The sequence below is a fragment of the Citrus sinensis genome, chromosome 9 (genome assembly GCF_022201045.2).
Source record: "Citrus sinensis cultivar Valencia sweet orange chromosome 9, DVS_A1.0, whole genome shotgun sequence".
Classification (NCBI taxonomy): domain Eukaryota; kingdom Viridiplantae; phylum Streptophyta; class Magnoliopsida; order Sapindales; family Rutaceae; genus Citrus; species Citrus sinensis.
Genome location: NC_068564.1, coordinates 15,424,046 through 15,442,684, shown reverse-complemented (window position 1 = coordinate 15,442,684; position 18,639 = coordinate 15,424,046). Strand labels below are relative to the sequence as shown.

The window sequence follows — 18,639 nt, the reverse complement described above, 5'->3', positions numbered from 1 at the left end:
AGGGTCTGGAGGGTGCCAAATAGCAGGCTGAGGAGGAGCAGGTTGGGGAGCAATTGTTTGCCCAGGTAGCCCGGCTTTGATAGATTCCAACAAAATTATAGCTCGATTGAGAACTTGATGGCAATCCTCTCTGGAGTTCTCATACAACGCCTTATTTTGTGATTTCCAAATTGACCATGCCACCCCCACAAACAAAACATACTCCTCCTTTAACAGAATTTCAGCCGCTTTTTGTGCAAAACAAGAGAAAGGCAAATTGTCTGAACTGGCAAACCAAGAGAAGCAGGGCTTGAGCTTCCAGACTTTTCGTGCAAATTTACAATCAACAAGGCTATGATAGACATCTTCCACACCAGCATGACGACATTGACAATATACATGGTTCAAGATTTTCCTTTTGGCCAAATTAGATTCCGTTGGGAGAATGTCTTTTAAGGCTCTCAAGAAAAAGATTTTCATTTTAGGAAGAACAGGGAGGTGCTAAATAAATTTCCACCAACTACTAAAGTTCGCCGAACAAGAAGGAAAGTCTGGGAATCTCAAGCGCAACGCAACTTGATACCCACTCTTCACCGAATAAACTCCACTTTTGTGGTAATGCCAGAGTAACTGATCTCACTGAGGCACTGTAGGTACCAGAATCTTTTGAATTTTAGCAGCATCAGCCGGGAGGAAATGTGCTCGAATTCGCTCTTCGTTCCAACCGCCATGTTCCCGTAACAGTGTGGCTACAGTAGTGTCTGGAGGCAAAGTGTGAGGCGAGAAGGGTCGGAATGTATAGGGTCTAGGTATCCAGTTATGCTGGTATACAAGAATATCCTTCCCATCACCTACTCTCCATCTCGAACCATTCTCAATTATCTTTCTACCCCAAAGCAGGCTCCTCCAAATATAAGACGATTTATTTTTGAGTTTACTCTCAAGGAAACCCGAGTTAGGAAAATACCTTGCTTTTAGAACTTTGGCCACCAATGAATCCGGTTGAAGAAGAATCATCTAGCACTGCTTGGCCAAAAGAGCTTGATTAAAGGCAATAAGATCACGAAAGCCCATTCCGCCTTCGCTTTTTGGTTGGCAAAGTAACCTCCATTGGAGCCAGTGGACACCCTTTGACGAGGAAGAATGACTCCACCAATAATCCGCCACCATTTGCTGTAAGTCAGAACAAAAACCAATAGGCAACCTAAAAACACTCATGGAATATGTGGGAATTGCTTGCGCCACAACTTTTATCAAAATTTCTTTGCCACCACAAGAAAATAACTTAGATGTCCAACCTAAAATTTTGTTTCTTATCCTCTCCTTCAACATGGAAAAAGGTTGAGACTTTTTTCGGCCAATCATTGAAGGGAGACCAAGGTATATGTCATGGCAAGATACAATAGACAAATTAAAAGTGCTTTGTAACAATCTAACATTGGCTGGGGAAGCATTTGGACTAATTAAAATGGAAGATTTGTCATAATTAATCACCTGCCTAGATGCCGCTGAATATTTGTCTAGAATGCTCTTTAAATGAGCACACTCTGCTGCATCTGCACGGGAAAAAATTAGGCTGTCATCTGCGAAAGATAGATGCGAAATTGACAAACTCGATCGACCAAATTGGAGACCATGAATTAAGTTGATGGCTTCAGCATATTGGAGCATGGATGAGAGGGCCTTTGTGCATAAAATGAAAAGATAGGGAGACAAAGGGCAACCTTGTCGAAGGGCAACCTTGTCGTAGGCCTCGTTGAGGAATTATATTGCTTGAAGCTTCACCATTGATCAGGAGAGAAAAGGAAGAGGATGAGAACAAGTGAAAATAAGCTGTACCCACTGTGGTGAGAAGCCCATCGTGAACATGACTGCCCTGAGAAAATCCCATTTAATATGAAATATTAATTTTAGATTTGAAAATTTAATACTTGAAAATAAATTTGCAGAATTTTAAAATTTATAAAATAAATCAATAACAAAATAATAATATAACTCAAATAATTATAATAGTAAAACAATAGTAATAATGTTAATATTAATTCAATAACATTAATTGAAATATTATTAATTTTCTCCCAAAAAAATTGCAAATGTTATACATTCACTAAAATAGTGTGACATATTTATGACTAAAAAAAATTAATTTTTGGGGAAAAAAATTTTGTCATGAGATCATGACATAGTGACAAATAAATTGTCTGTTATCTATCCTCTTTTATAACAATATTTTCTATCATTTATTACCAATTTTTTTCTAGTAATGACTTGTCAAAAATAATTAGGATATTATAAATTTTTTTAATCATACAAATATGTGGTAAAATTAATTTCGCTTCGGAATTATAACAACTACTATTTATTAAATATTTTAACATTATAATTTTTATGTAACAATTGACCTACCAAAATATTAAAAGAAACATAAATTTATTTTTTTTAAAAAATTATTTCTCATATACCCTTACGATATACTTTTAGCAAACATATTATAACACTATATTAATTGTCCATCCTAAGATCTTGAATTAATAAAATGTGCCTGCAGTCCATTAAAAGTTTGAATGTTAACGTAATCGTAACAAATTGATAATTTTGCCTTCAACTCAAATTAAGGTTAAAAGACAGATTTGTCCCAAAAACGAAACAAGCCACTAGAGCCACCGACCACCACCGTTCAGCCAGCCAACACCACCACTAAACTCGCCGGCCTCCACTGACCAAAACCCATCTAGCCTCTGCGTGAACCAGCCGCACTGCCGTTGTTAGAGCAACCCAAACCCGCGTGCCACCACCCTAATTTCCACTGCCTACAGACTTCACCACCGTTGATCGTCACTATCGTTATGATCCCGAGCCACTGTCCAACAAAACCCGACCAACTGCCATCCTTAACCACCACTATGAACTGTCGCACAAACAATCCTCAAATCTGCAAGTTTTATCCCCTCAATCTGCCTCAATTATTATTACTAAGATTGTGCAATAAAAAAACACATGTTGAGAAGATTTTGCAATCCAGGTACTAAGCAGCACTTCTCCGAACGATTCTTTTTCTGAGATAGCCATGAAAAACCCCCCAAGTCTCCAATTTTGGCATCTTTTTTCAAAGCCAAGATATAACCAGCAACACCCAAAATATCCAGCAACCCATAAGCTGAAACCCACTTGATATGAAGCAAGAATCCATTTTTGAGACTCCGTAATACAAGTGCTTTTATGCTTTTGCCTTCTTCACATTTCATTGTAATACGAAAGCAAATTATTGGATATTTGAATTGTGGGAGAATCAAGATTTACGCCGTCTTTGGTATGAAGAAAGGGGCGGAAAGGGGCGGGGAGGAAAACAGTGGAGTGAAGGAAAAGAAAGAAAAAAGAGTGGAGGTTTGATATAAAATTTGATTAGGAATTACAATTTTTTTTTAACAAATAAAAAATTATCATTTGTATACTCTTAGTTTACTCTATTATCAAAAATACTATAATACTTTGAGGGTGTATCAATCGACCATCCTAAGTTGACAAAATGTATCAGCTGACCACCAAACTGTTAGTTGCCGTTTACGTATGATGACGTCAGAAGGGTAATTTGGTCTTTTCATATGATACAAGTGATAATTTAAAGATATATAAGTGATAAAAAGAGAATTTAAGAGTATACAAGTGATAATTTTCAAGGGTAAAATTGTCAATTCACTGTAACTCCGTTAATTTTCAAACGACAACTAACGGTTTGGTGGTCGGCTGATACATTTTGTTAACTAAGGGTGGACGATTGATACACCCTCAAAGTGTTGTAGTATTTTTGATAACAGAGCAAATATAAGGTATATGAATGATAATTTCCCTTAACAAATTTATCATTTGCTTAATATATGAAATTATCTATATTAGTAGGCTGCGTCTACGGTGCCCTAGTTGCACCGTACCCCCTATTTTTGTCTTTATAGAGATTGTCATTTGATGAAAAAGAACAAGATAGTGCAGCTGTTGAGTGGGCACGTAGCCCAAGAGACAAACAGGGGATGTAGGTCATGACACCGGAACTGTTTGAGTTGCAATAAATTTATTTTAAGGAACAAGAAAATGTTTATCCATTATAACAATAAACATATTAGTTGAAACAACTATTTTGGCAGCAATTAATTTGAAAGGAACAATAAAATGTACATTACATACAAGTTTATGTTGCAAAAGCCAAAAATTTCGATATACTAATACTGTTGTAGCTGTAAATAAGAAGTAATAAGATTATTAACACTGTAAGGTTAATGGAAGGAAAATCTATCTAAGCCTGAAAGGATACAAACTACATCTGTTCGAATTTATGGTAGCTGAAAAATCTTTCATGATTTGTTTTACTCCTTGATCATAGAAGTGGGTTGAATTAATTTATATATTTGAAATTATGTGGTTGAATAATGATGGCATGGCTAGGGATGGCAATGGGCACCGCCCGCAGCGGGTTTGCCATTACCAAACCCAAATCCGCACAAAATTTAAATTACTAAACCCACCCGCAACCCGCAGCGGGTTTTAATTTTTTCAAAAAAACCCACCTGCAGCGGGTTTTAACAATTACCAAACCCGCAATGGTATCTGGTGGATTTTTTGCGGGTTTCCGTATTTGAAATCACAAATGTTTAATATATATATATTTATAATAATAACCTCAAATTCCATATAACATACTCAATTTTATATTTAAACAATGTAAATGAAAAATTAAAATTTCTACATCAATTCAACACAAATTCTCAAATTTAAGTATAAATTACACAAATCTATTTAAAAAGCACAAACTAGTATCTAAAAATAATAATTACATTTCATATTATCATTTAAAACAAGTTCTAAGAGAAGATATTCATTTCATTCACCACCATAAGCACTCATCCAACACAATACCTATAATAATAATTAAGATTAATATTTTCAAATACTAATTCGAAGGGAAATACCTTTAGTTTTCTTTAGTTTATGACTTTAGAATAGGAGATGGGCTACATATACATATACACAACTTTGAGCCTTTGGCTATTTAGTAATTTGATTAATGATATTATTTTCTTTATACATTTTTAGATTTAAATTAAATTAAAAATATTTGGAAAAAATATTGCAAGTTTGGTGGATATCCATGCGGGTATCCACCGGATATAAGGTTAATATCAAATCCACCCGCATCCATGTGCGGGGTTTAATTTATAATACTAAACCCGCCCGCAACGGGTAAAATTACCCGCAACGGCCGGATTTTAGCGGATGGGTTTGGGCGGGTTTGCGGGTACAATTGCCATCCCTAGGCATGGCCAAATGGATTCAATTTCTTGATGGACCAATAACCTTGCTTCGATTGAAATCAATACGTGCAAGTAGTCAATTTGACAGTTGACATAAACTGTGCTTTTGAATTGCAATGGAACATAAATGAACAAGCTTTCATCTAGCTTTACAGAGTGTGAACTAAATGGTGTAGCAAATATAAATGAAAGAAGAAGGAGCCCCGGGGGTGGAGGCGTGAAGAACTTAAATAGCAGGTTTTAATCTGTCGAAATACTACAAGCACATTTGTAATATTCAAAAGATGCTAAAACTGCAGTTCTTAGTATTTGGAGTCAGAAAACTAAGCTTCAATATCATGACATAACAAAATATACAATAAAAATTGCACGGACATAATAGTTGTCATATTTCCATAACAACATTACCAAGTCTGTAAAAGCTAGGAATAACAAAACACATAAAAATAATTTCATATTAGAGAATATCTGAATTTACAGAGCATAGATTATGTCTAAATTTCCTGGTTGGTTGAGTTTCTTCGATGATCATGTTCGAAACCTAATACCATTCGTATCTAAAATGTACCTCACAGTATCAATCATCTCAATTAAACTGCCACAAAGTTTCCTCTTTAGCCCGCCACAGTTGTAGCAAACTACCAAAACCCATTTGACAAGCAGCCACTCTTTGTTCATCTGTCAGCTGCGAAATTGCTACCGCTAATCTATCTGGGGCGAATCTAGTCAAGAACTTTGCCTTTGCCACTTCTGACTTCACTATTTGCTGGCATTCAATTTGTATTAACATTTTCTCTCTGGTGGTAAATCCTTAAACGTGGATCCAATTTCCATCTAGTACACAATCATGGCAAATAAACTAACTACATCTCCACTAATTGAAAATACAAATTTATTTTATCTTTATAGTGCAACTTTACATACCTCTTCTGTAATGCAAGTCATTCCATCGCTTGCCTTAACCTCATGCACGGCTTCACTGCTGCAATATCATCATATGACTGCAAAATTATACATCTCTATAATTTTTAATGAACTAAGCTTACAAATATCTTATGAACCCATTATGGCATTGCCTTTTTCTTCTTCTTTCAATATTTTGATCGTCACCAACCTCTTCAACACCGCCATCAATCTCACACGATTTATGCTTATTACTTCCCACCAACTTAATTTATGAAATTCAGTGATACATTTATTTATTATAATGAAACTAAAGTTCACAGCAACATAAAGTTTACATTCCTAGTCCAGCACAAAACAAACAAAAAAATTGGGGAAAAAAATAAACAAAGGAGATCTAGAACGAAGGGTAAGCATGTATCATTTTCCTGTTCCTAATTTTAAAAATGTTCATTGTAAAACTTAATAACACCCAAGCTAACTGGAACTAATTGTTACGGATTCGAATATCATTTTAATACATGGAATTACTAAGATGAATATTATGACAAAAAAATCCTTTACATTATTACATTGTTGAGAAAATATCCATAAATTTATTTTAAAAAATTTGTGCAGCCCAATTTTGCCATTATCCGTATGAGATCTAGCTTCCCACCAACCATATTATGAACAACAAATGATTCACATCACAAATCTCATATTAAAATTACACTTACCTTAAATTTGGTATACGCAATCCTTTCTGTTTCATTCAATACTGCCATAACAAACTACCAGTCACTGCAATCCACTTCAAAAATTCGACACGACATCATTGCTCCAATTACAGTTATATAGAATTAAGAAAATATTCCTGCTTCAAAAATTTCGCCAATGTCTGTTGAAATACAAGCAAGGGTATGTAGAACCCTAAAACTAATTTGGTAGCCGAAACGGGTTTGGACAGTTGCCCACTTCACATCATTGTACAGTTTCAAAATCCCAACCGTTGGATTAAAGTCATTATAATCTAACGGCTAGCCTAGATAATGACAAAAGAAGGGGACACCGTAGCTGGACCCATATTAGTAATGAAATATAATTTAATATTAATACCAAATTTTTTAATGTAAAAAAGTTCTAAAACAATTTATGATTTATTAGAACGGCAGTTCAGCGACTGTCCAGTAGAATTTCAGCGACAGTCCCGCGGTGGTCCGACGACTATCCAGTGGAGTTCCGATGACGGTTAATTTATATTTCTATATTTTCATACTAAATAAATAAATAAGTTTATTTATTTTATTAAATTTCTTAAATCATTCATTAAATTTAATTAATATAAAATTATTTATAATATTAAATTGATAAAATAAATTTATAAATAATAATTACTAATGACATAAAACAAGTTAAAAATTTGAAGGGTAATTTTGAAAATTTTGATTTCCAACATAAGAGGAATTTAAAATTTTCACCCCTCAGTGTGTAATTCAAATTTTATATTATGATCGATATTAAATTCCAACGAAAATTAAATTCTTATATATTTTATCCAACCAAATAATGGAAATAAAAATATTATTTAAATTGCTTTTCTCTTCTCAATTCTCTCCTCCCAACCAAATACCACCTTAGAGCAAAATGGAGAAGAAATTATGGAGCTCGTAATTTTAATGAAGGATTAAAATTTAATAATCAACGCTTTTTCTATATTAAAAGATCAAATGACTCCTCTGATGTCAATACATTCAATACAACAGCTAGCAGTTTAGTTGATGGCAAATGCGTTTTAACAACATAGGATGGACGACTAATACACATTGAAAGTATTATAGTATGTTTGATAAAAATTATTAGAAAAGTATACAAGTGATAACTTTCTATCTTTTTTTTTTCATATTTTGTCAAATAAAAATATTCAACTTCTCTCTTTTTGTGCACAAAGGATAAATCTAGTAATCTCTTAATTTTTGCCATTAAAATTAATAGGATGAGATTATTTAAACCCACCGAACTAGTAATTAAATTCATTAATTAAATAAACTCACCTTTAAATTTTGAAAGTTTTACTCTACAAACCCACCGGAGTACCCAATATATAATGTTTACATTTATTAAACCGAAAACTAAAATGTTGTTCAAATAGTTTACTCGTAATAAAAATAATACCTTCAATTATTTATTTTGAATAAAAATTTAAAACATGAAATTAAATTAACGAATGTATGAAATAAAACATCTGTATGAAATATTAGTGCCCAATGTAATTTATTTTTTAATTATAATGATATTAGGGTTTGCGTGTGATTGTATTAAGATTTCTCAATTTATTCCTCTCAATTGATGTTTTTAAGTACGTAAATCAATTTTGAGTACTATTTTCCACTTTAATCTTAAATCTTTCAATCACATCAACAATGCTTGAGAAATCTTTAAGTGGTATTTGCCATGAATTTCCATTTTATTTTACTTAGGCTCATGTTGCATTTTTTTAACGTTAGTGCCATTATTTCTACGCGTACACATAAATATTGTATAGAAATTTTGTAGAAAAAATTTTGAACCCCTTAAAAAAAAATTAATAATCAAAATATTTAGTTATTATAAACGGTACATTTATATTTTGTTTGTTATTTTATATCCAGACAACAACTTTTGATTAACTTTTTCAGACACAATTTTTGAACTCTTAAAAGTTAATAAAAAAATTCAGATTTATTATTCTGTACATTTTAGTGTCCAGAATTACAATTTTCATTAGGGCATTTCAATAACTAATTTTTTTTTTTCCCAACAGTGGGTTTAGTAAGTAATTTAGTGGGCTTCAAATGGCCCCCCCTATAAAAATATAATAATAATAAAATAAAAATTATTGGGGTTGAGTTCTAAGGGAGGATTGAATGGTTCATATTGGTCCATCTAATCTGATCCTAGACCTCAAGGAAAGAAAAAAATACCTGTAGTCTTCGGCATAATATGATAGGCCAAAAGGAGCAGATAATTAGAAATGCAAAATTTTATTTTTCCTCTAAAATTCTCTAAAACATCCACTGCACACTGAAAACAATGAGATAAAAAAAATGCTAAAGAGAGAAAAAGATGAGAGAAAGTGTGTTGAAAAAGAAGAGAGAGAGTGCACTGGGTAGAGAAAGAAAGCAAAATCCTCTCATCTTTCTCTCTCTTTAGCATTACTCATGAGAACTGAACATTAGGAAATTTAAATGCAAAAGAACATTTACCGACCGTCGTCTACTATCTTTCAGAAATCTCGAAAACTCATTTTCCGATCGACCCCTTTTCCAGTGCCCCGTCCCCTTCCTTTAAATGCACCTCTCCCTGCTCCTCTCCCCCTCCCTCTGCCACCCAGCCGTTTGAAAAATGACTTGCCATGCTTCACTTCAATGAGAGAATGAAGCAATTCATCACAAAGAATACAACCAGTATGCAAGGTAGCTCCATCATCCAAAGGTGTCGTTTTCTTATTGAAGTCGATTTCTATAATTTTAGAACCGCATTCAGGACATTGTTCCTGAGTTGTTGCAATGCGGTGAGCACCTTGAGGGAGGGAAACAAGGCAGTTGCACATATTGCAATAAAGTCTCCACTTTGGAGCGCTTACTGGGTCTAAAACTAGTGTCCCATTGCATTCCGGGCAGGCGCAGACACCTTGGGCCATCATAGAATGCCGGCATGCTGGGTGTGGGCAGAGGAAGCATGGCATGCCAGCTCCTTTTCCAAGTTTGCCAAAACTACCAGTAGTGGTAGTACCATAGAGTGTATCTATACCTTCAAATGGTGGATTATTATAGCAAAATGGGCAGAGGGGGAATGACTTGCCTTCTGGACCAGCCATGGAGAAAATCAAAAGCTCGAAGTTGTCCAAAGGGCATGTAAGTTCCTTGTACAGCTGTAGGAGAAAAGAAGATAATTAGCTCTTGGAATAATCTCAACGGAGAATTAATCACATACGATTTCTACATATAAATCTCTCTGTGGAACAATTAGCAATTATGTTTTCCATAAAAAGTCTTAATTAAAAGAGAACACAGATGTAGATTCATGCTATGAGCTAATGGATAAAAAATCAAGAAGCATTCTGGAAGATTAGAATCTGTCCATAACATGTATTAAGGGTTAGGTTATTTCAACTTAAATTTTTAACTTAAAATTTTAATAGAAGATTTAGGTTATTGATCTCATACAATCCAATGGTGGATGAATTGGCATCACTAAATGCCACTATCACTTTCAATATCTACCATTGAATTGCATGGGATCAATAGCTCAAAATTTGTGTCAAAATTTGAAGTCAAAAACTTAAGTTGAAATAGCCCCTTCCATTAAGTAAATATATTTTGTTGCAATTGCATCTTATCCACAAGATTTAGCAGGGATTGATGCATTTCTTAAAGGCTGGTTTATTATTTATATAACAAAATGAGAGCCCAATGGTTTGGGTTGAGTGGTTGCGGGTTAGGGGTTCAAACTTTTGGCACTATCTTCTTGAGATATTATCCCAGAAGCTTTTTTGAGTGCACAGATTATATGATTCAGCAGCTATAGTCCCTAATTTAAAACACAGATCTTTGGGAGCAGAAGCAATAATTAAACATTAAAAAAAAGGATGAGATAACATAGGAAAATGAAAGAAAGCAGAACCTAGGTTGTTACTTCAGGAAGGAAATTTCAGATTCCATTCCCCCCCAACCCAGCCCCACCCCCACCAAAGTTAAAAAAAAAAAAAGAGAACAGTACATTTTGGTTTAAATTCTAAAATACCTTTAAGGTTCCTCTTTGAGGAAGATTATAAACATCCTCGCATGTAGAACAATAAAGACGTGATGGCTGCATAGAAATATACTTCATATACCGCAGGCATTTGCCACATTTACTAAGAACACGTCCAGAGTTAGAAAGTGGGGAAAATTGTGCTTCAAACAGTGCATCCATGTTTTCAATCTACAGAAAATACAAAGAAAATTTATCAATAGCAGAGAAAACCACCACCACATACCTGAGAAATGAATAAAAGCTCTAGCACTTTTGTGGATGACTGAAATTTAAGGTCTGCACAAGGTGATGCAAATATATAATCAAGGAAGCAAAATATCCACAAGAAATTAGAATATCATTTCTGATAGAGATTAAAATCCATGTAAAAGAAATAAGAAGAAAATGAACAAAGCCCTAAGATATTTCATGTTTCTTGAGGTTGAGGTGGAGAAATGGACGAACAAATGGCGAACTTTAATGTAATCAAAACAAATTTTGGAAATATAAGTCCAATGAAGTACAGTGATGTGACACATGACGCAAGTTTCTGCATCCCACATACATTAATACTGCTACAATTCTTCAGCTGCTAGAGTTCACTTGTGTCAGCTTGGTAGATGGAGAAACTGAGTATACAGGAGTTCCAAGTGAGACCGGAGCTTTTAATGGCCAATATGGGCACTTTTCGGGAAGCAGGACCATAGGAGGACTGTAGCAGTTTTCGGTACTAATTTCTAGTCTTTGGAGCTCTTTCATGGGACAGGACAGGTTGTCTTAGCCCCCTGAAGTTATCCCATATTCATGGACGTGATAATTATTACCAAAATAAAAAATTTTGAATTTTAAATAAAATTTGTATGTTTATCAATTAATTAATAACATAACCTGTTCAAAAATCACTTTGAACTAAAATCTAATAACAAATATTTTTAAGATTCAATTATATGCATAATATTTTAAAATAAATTATTCAGCAAATAATTCGAAATAATATTCAAGTACTTGTATTATAGGTAATAACATGCATTTAGTTTGTTATTATAACTAAAATAAGAATTATATCTTATCATAACTAATATATTTATAAACAATCAATAATAAAATTTTATTTATGATATGATTTTATTTCTCATTTAAAATGTTTTCAATAGGTGATAATTTAAATCTTATAGCCGATAATATAATAACTCATTAAATAAAAAATTATTAATGGATAAAATGTGATTTAATATTTAATAGTTATTATTCAAGTTTAAATCGATTTCAACATAGTACTATGCCAATATGATGTAGTCTAATTTAGTCGCACACATGACACACCTACGGGTGTAAATTGGGCTCAGCTGGATAAGAATTAGCTTGATTTGTTTTATCGAGAAGGTCTACAGTTTGAGTCTGTACAGCCTATACTAATGTCAAATAATAACAATAATAAAAATAAAAATGTAGAAACACAAAAATTTATAGTTTATGAGCTGGCACAGCATGAGCTGAACATGAAAAATTATCGTTGGCACATGAGACAAATTGGTTCGTGCTAGGCTCGCATTTTAGGCAGGAAAGCCTAAAGGGTAGGCATGAAAAAATTCAAATAATTAATTTATAATTTTTTAAATGATTCAATAAAGAGAAAAAGTCAACAATACTATTAATAAAAGTTATTTAACAACTAAATTGAGGGATATTTTACTAATTCTAAAATTAAATTAAAAAATTAAAAAAAAAAGGCCCATAAGCCAACACAGCACAAATGGTAATGGGCAGTACCAAGCCAACATTTCAAAAATTAGGCCCAGCATTAAACATGAAGGGGCCTAAATTTGCGCAGGGCTAGTCCATCTCTATAGATAAAATGCAGTCACCTCTACTTGGGATTTAATGGAATAATCTACTATACCTACCTTACAGCTAATCCACTTTGCCTATAAAGCTTTACTTGACTAATTATACAAAGGTCTTACTAATGCACTAAGATTGGTTACACACTTAACTACTTTTTTTTCTTTTTCTTTTTTTGGCTCAGAAACATAATAAGTATATTAGATGTAGGAAATGTACATAGAGGAGGGACAAGAAGTCCACAAAGACAAAAGACAAAAATCTCCAAGCCCAAGAACTACAAATCCTATGGAGGATAAGAAATTCTAACTAATGATATTACACCATAGTTGCTTCCCAACTAATCAAAATAAAGAAGAAAAACAAGTCACTAAACTATATACTTATTTGTCAGCTAATCCACTGGGGCTACTATGCCAAAATAGTCTATTTTAATATCACTAATTATTACAATCATCGTTATTTTAAAGAGTTATAATAACAGTTGCTATTAAAGTATCGCCAAAGATCATTTAATTTTACTCTTCATATATTTATTTATTTATCTATGTAGCAAATTGAAGATTAAAAAAGCAAGCTCTCTTCCAAAAGACTTTTCAAATATAAACAATTTGATATTATTTTAATTAAATTCTTCTCTAACCACATTTACCTACCTTCTATTTTTTCAATAATGTAGTTATAGTACATCTCTCTCTTCAATAATGATGATATATTATTTGAAGAGGACAAAATCACAGAGAAGGACATTTTGAAGAGTCTCTTGGAACCTTTATTGTTAATGTGGCTCTTTAAATGAGAAGTGAAATCTCATTAGAAGAGCCTTTTGGTTATGCTCTGATCATTTTATTATTGTTGTTGGTAAAATGGTAACTATTACAAGATTATTGAAAGACTAGAAGAAAAATGCAATTCATGGTAAATTTAAGACTACCAAGGTAGGATGAAACACTGAGTATACGTACATAAAGATTGGATATCAAATGATAAGATTCTCTGACCTGTTTAACAAAATAACTATATTTCTGCCTGAACTGCTGTAACACATGCTGTACAACACCAGAGTGATCTGCCTGGCCTTTAGCAACAAGAGTAATCTGTTGCTCAATGAAACTTCGGATGTCTGGCAAACAGAGATCCGGATCAATACACTGGTAGCCTCTTATAAGTGTGATACCTAATGTAGTTGGAGCCAACTTTCTTCCAGCTTGAACCTGAAAATTGAATTTAAGTAAAAATCCAAATCTTTGAAAGCATATCCAACAAAAGTAATAGTACAAACCTGGACATAATTGCGTTCACATATATTGTTAATATGCACAGGTATTGATGCATCTGTCCCTATTCCATTCTTCTCCATTAGGGTAATTAGCTCACTCTCGCTAAGATACTCTGGTGGTACAGTATTTCCCTGCAGATTTAAGGAAATCAGAAACCATCAGTAAGATAAGAACACCAAGAAGCTGTATAATGTTAATTAGATTTTTAGTTCCTGAATATCTATCTCCCATTGAGGAACTACCCTTTCTTCTAGAAAATTGCCCCATGTCCAACCTTCTCCCCTTTCAACAAATAAAATTATGAAAATCTTAAACCTTAGTTTAACTGAATAAATGAAAAACTTGAAATTTGTGATCAAGTTTTAGTCTAGAGGTTGAAACAGTACCTCATGCAGCTCCACCTTTGAAACTTCAATCTTCTCTTCTTTAGTAAACTGAGGAATCTTTTTTTCATTTATAGCCAACCACGGCATAATGTAAGTAAATCCTTGGACAGTAACATGTTGCCCTACACAATGGAAGAATTCAGCACCCATTGAAAATTTTACCTTCGTCCTGCAGTGAACATCAAGCATTAGCACTGTATTATGATACAGCTATCACAGGTGGCCAAATTTTCTCAATTTCTAAAAGCATTAATTTCATTTCATATCAAGATAAATAATCACTTCTTCCTGCATGAAAGATGGAAAAAGAAATTTTAATTCTAAAACTTAGCATCAGCAAAATTGTCTTTTCAATATAAAGCATGAAACTCCTATTCTTTCATTATTTAATTAACATAAAGCAAAGCATTTGTGGGATAGTAGAGAATGAATTGTAGTATTTACATCCTTGGTAAGCACATGAAACGAAAATGCTGATGTGATTGGAAATTCTAGACCATACAATTTTTCTTTTTTTATAAATATTTTTCAATACAGTAAATAAATGCGAACCAAAACTCTTGGTTCCACCTCCAAGGGGTCTTTCTAGTAGACCCAACAAGTATCCGCAAACAAAAGGAAGTGCACCATGAAGACTTGAAAAAAGGAAGAGAAGTAATATTTTATGATATTCTGCCATTGTATTCCAAATAATAATAATAATAATAATCAGACCTGTATTCCCAAAAAAAAAAAGAAAAAATAATCAGACATCTTTCCTTGTAAAATTTTCATATTTTAGGCATCCACACCAGAAAATCTTGTCATCAAGAACAGAAGCTGGAAAGCAGTATGGACTCCAATCTTTATGGTTTATTTTTCATAAACAACATCAGTTCATTGGTTGCAAAAAACCATATGACCAACAATGCCATATCCTATACATAAATAGTATGGTTTTTGGTTGATTCCAATCATATGGCTCAACTAAGGAAGAAAAAGTTACCGTGTTAGAATTTAGAACAGTAGAGAACAGGTTTCAGAGTGACCAAACGAGTCCTAAAACTAAACAGAAAAATGAGGATATGAGTGTACCAGAAGCATTAACAGTATGACACAGTTTTTTTTAATCTGAAATCAATATATAATGGGAATGAGATTTAGTGCCTGTTTGGTATGGCTTATTTAAGAGCTATAAGTGCTTATTTAATCGTATAAGCACTTTTTTAAAATTTTTATGGTGTTTGGTTATTTTTTTAGTAGAGTTTTTTTAGCTTAAATAAGCTAATTTACCTCTACTAGCAAAAGCCCAAAATTTGAGCTTTTGGGAGTAGAGGTTATAGAGCTTTTCTAAAAATAGATAATATAAAAAATATCACACAGTTTAATGGTTCAAAAGTGCTTTTTTTATTGACAACCAAACACCCAATGACTTTTTGTCCAAAAGCTCTATTGGTATAAACTCTACTGCTATAAGCTCTACTGTTATAAGCTCTATTTAATAAGCTGTACCAAATGGAGCCTTAATTCCCTCCATTCACATCATAGGGTTTCCATCCCCATAATCATGTTCAGGTTTATTTACTTCCATAATGGGGAAATTAATATATTCTCCATCCCCTAATGTAAAACCTGTAAATGAATAAACCAATTAAGGAAACAATATTTTGAGAACTATTGTTTCTCCACATTCACTGGATATTAATCATTAATCATTTCAAATTAGCAGTAGTGAATTTTCCAATGAAAAGGATGTATTACAAACATAAATTGATGCCAATGGTTATACAAATCATATGGGGAGAATAGTTGGGATGTGACAAGAGGAAACATCACAGGGTTATTTCTTTACGGTTCTTGTTTCCTTTTAATCTATATTTAAGAGGCTAAAAATTTTGATTTCTGTCTAAATGCAACAAGTTATAAAATGTGTACTCAAATCCATAACTATCCACAGGAATAGTTAATTCCAAAAATGACCATGCTAGTGTCAGTGACTAAATCTACTGAACAATGGTCTGAGACGTGGAAAACCAACAAATTAGAAATTGCCTTCAACATAGGTGAACACAGAGGAACTGTTGTCTGAGGGATAAAGATTGTAGTGGTGCATGGTCAAACAATAGCTTCATTAACTATGAGCGCACAGGAGAATAGATCGGCAATCAATTAGGATGACTAAGCAGTGGTGACCAATAATTGGGCTGCCATCTAATGGCAGCAATGGATGGCTGCCAAATGGTCGGTTGCCAATATGTCCTTCAAACTTGCATGAATGAAGGTAAGTGGCAACCAAACTCTCTAGCGTCAGCAGTTTCCTCCACACCCTGCTGTTGGCAGTACGCTAAAGCCAGTGCCAATAGATGGAAACTCAGTCTTTCTAAATTGTTTACAACAAATAACTTATAATCATATTTTTGTATTTGTTTATTCAAATAATAAAAATTTGATATTATGTATTTAATTGTATTTAATAAGTTTTTTTATTAAATATTCTGATAATTAGAAAATGAAAAAAAAAAGCATTTTGAATAAATGTATAATAGAAACATAAATCACAAGAATTATCTAGCTCAGATGTCTCCTTTTTTTAAAAAATACAATTGTTAGAAAAAAAAGTTGCTATCAAACTGATATTAAAGACAAATTATAAACTTCAATATATTGTCTTTCATTAGAAAGTTGAAAAAACCTTTTTTCTTTTACCTACCAGTCCGCATTTACACACTATATACATATATGAGTACACACACATGTATATGTCTATACATACATGTGTGTGTGTGCACGTGTGAAGAGTGGGAAGAACGGGGTTTATTCTCTGACACAACATTTTTTACACAAATTCCTACACAATTTTTTCACCCTTGGATTACTGAACTTTTAGTACTAGAGATCAAATCTCAAGTGGGCATTATTATCACTACATCAACTAAACATGTCAGAATCAATCTCAGCCATTAAAACTTGGTTGATCCAACAGTCAAGAAATTGTGTAAGAAGCTTGTGTACAAAAATATGGTGCCCTATATCTAACCTACCCCTATACAGAGTGTAAATTGTTAAAGGACAAGGAAAACACTGCAAAAAACCACATGAGAAAACTACTACATATATATAATTATGAGATCTTGATGCCCAGTTAGAAGATAAATGCAATCCTTGACACTCAAATGAATCTAAAGCTCAACATTGTTTTACCTTTATTCATTACATATTATTCAATATTATGATATAGGACCATCTCTGAAAAATCAACCAGACAATTTTGCCACTGCTGCAGAAGTAATGATGGTCCAAAAAATTACTAAAATTTAGTGTTTACTCAATTTTTGTATAATACTAGTTATTAGGATATCTAACAAATTGAAATTTTACCTTTTCGTTCTCTTCTTCACCTTGCTTGTAGAGAACAGTGATGCAGAATTGGGCAACCAATTATTACATATTTTTCTTTTAACCTTTACGAAACAATAGCAGATGATATGCTAGTTCTGGTTTGTTGTTACAGCTTCTTGAAAAAGTTATCATTTTAAGATTGTTTGTGACAAAGGATAAGATGATTGATGTTTGGATGCAGCAAAAGTTTGGTTTAGAGAATTTGATGTCATTTTGCTGAGAGAATTTGGATTTTACTGACTGAAGATGGAATTTAGGATAAACCTTGTGTGGATATATATTATCTGGTTAAGGTAGAATTTATTAAGCATCCTTGGTAGACTCTTCAGATCTATTGTTTTAAAAGGAAAAACGCATGATTGAGTTGTTGAAGGAAACCAACTTTCATTTACTTTGGATTTTAATTCTTCTGAAAAGAAAGATGATAAAAATGGTTAATTTCCAAAGCTGATGTTGAATTCCATGTCTTCGGCTCCAATTGGGAGGTAAGGAAGAAATAAAAATAAAGATGAAAAAATGGCTATTGTTACCTCTCCTAAAATGTTGATAAGATATAGTTCACATTTACTAATTAATTATTCATTTTACTTTTTTGGTTAGATTGTGAAAAGTTCTGTCGAAACTTATTGTTTAGTTTGATAAATTATTAAAAAAGTATTATTACTCTTTCAAAAGTGATAAAATTATTAGGTAACTCTTTTATAGATGGTCCACAACTTCATATCCAACACTATTTAATGCATTAAGCAGGGACAATTTTGACTGTAAATTCATCTAATGGTTAGCAATGAAGGACAAAATTTTATCTTCTAT

The 18,639-nt window shown here is 32.9% G+C and overlaps 1 protein-coding gene across 3 annotated transcripts in view; it reads right to left on the bottom strand.

Moving 5' to 3' along the window:
* Window positions 1-2,538: 2,538 nt before the first annotated feature.
* Window positions 2,539-18,639, bottom strand: part of LOC102617834 (DNA topoisomerase 3-beta) — a 32,012-nt gene continuing 15,911 nt past the window's right edge. Inside the window, exons 11-17 of one of the 3 annotated variants that reach the window (XR_008052003.1) lie at window positions 14,449-14,617; window positions 14,065-14,193; window positions 13,784-13,996; window positions 10,950-11,129; window positions 6,905-10,077; window positions 6,207-6,283; window positions 2,539-6,116 (exon numbers count right to left, since the gene is read on the bottom strand). Coding sequence is in view for 1 of the 3 variants with exons in the window: in XM_006492921.4 (XP_006492984.2) it covers window positions 9,430-10,077; window positions 10,950-11,129; window positions 13,784-13,996; window positions 14,065-14,193; window positions 14,449-14,617 (1,339 nt within the window). In the remaining 2 variants the exon portion in view is untranslated. Of the gene's footprint in view, window positions 6,117-6,206; window positions 6,284-6,663; window positions 10,078-10,949; window positions 11,130-13,783; window positions 13,997-14,064; window positions 14,194-14,448; window positions 14,618-18,639 lie in introns of those variants that run through there. The other 2 variants (XR_008052002.1, XM_006492921.4) reach the window with 2 other exon arrangements.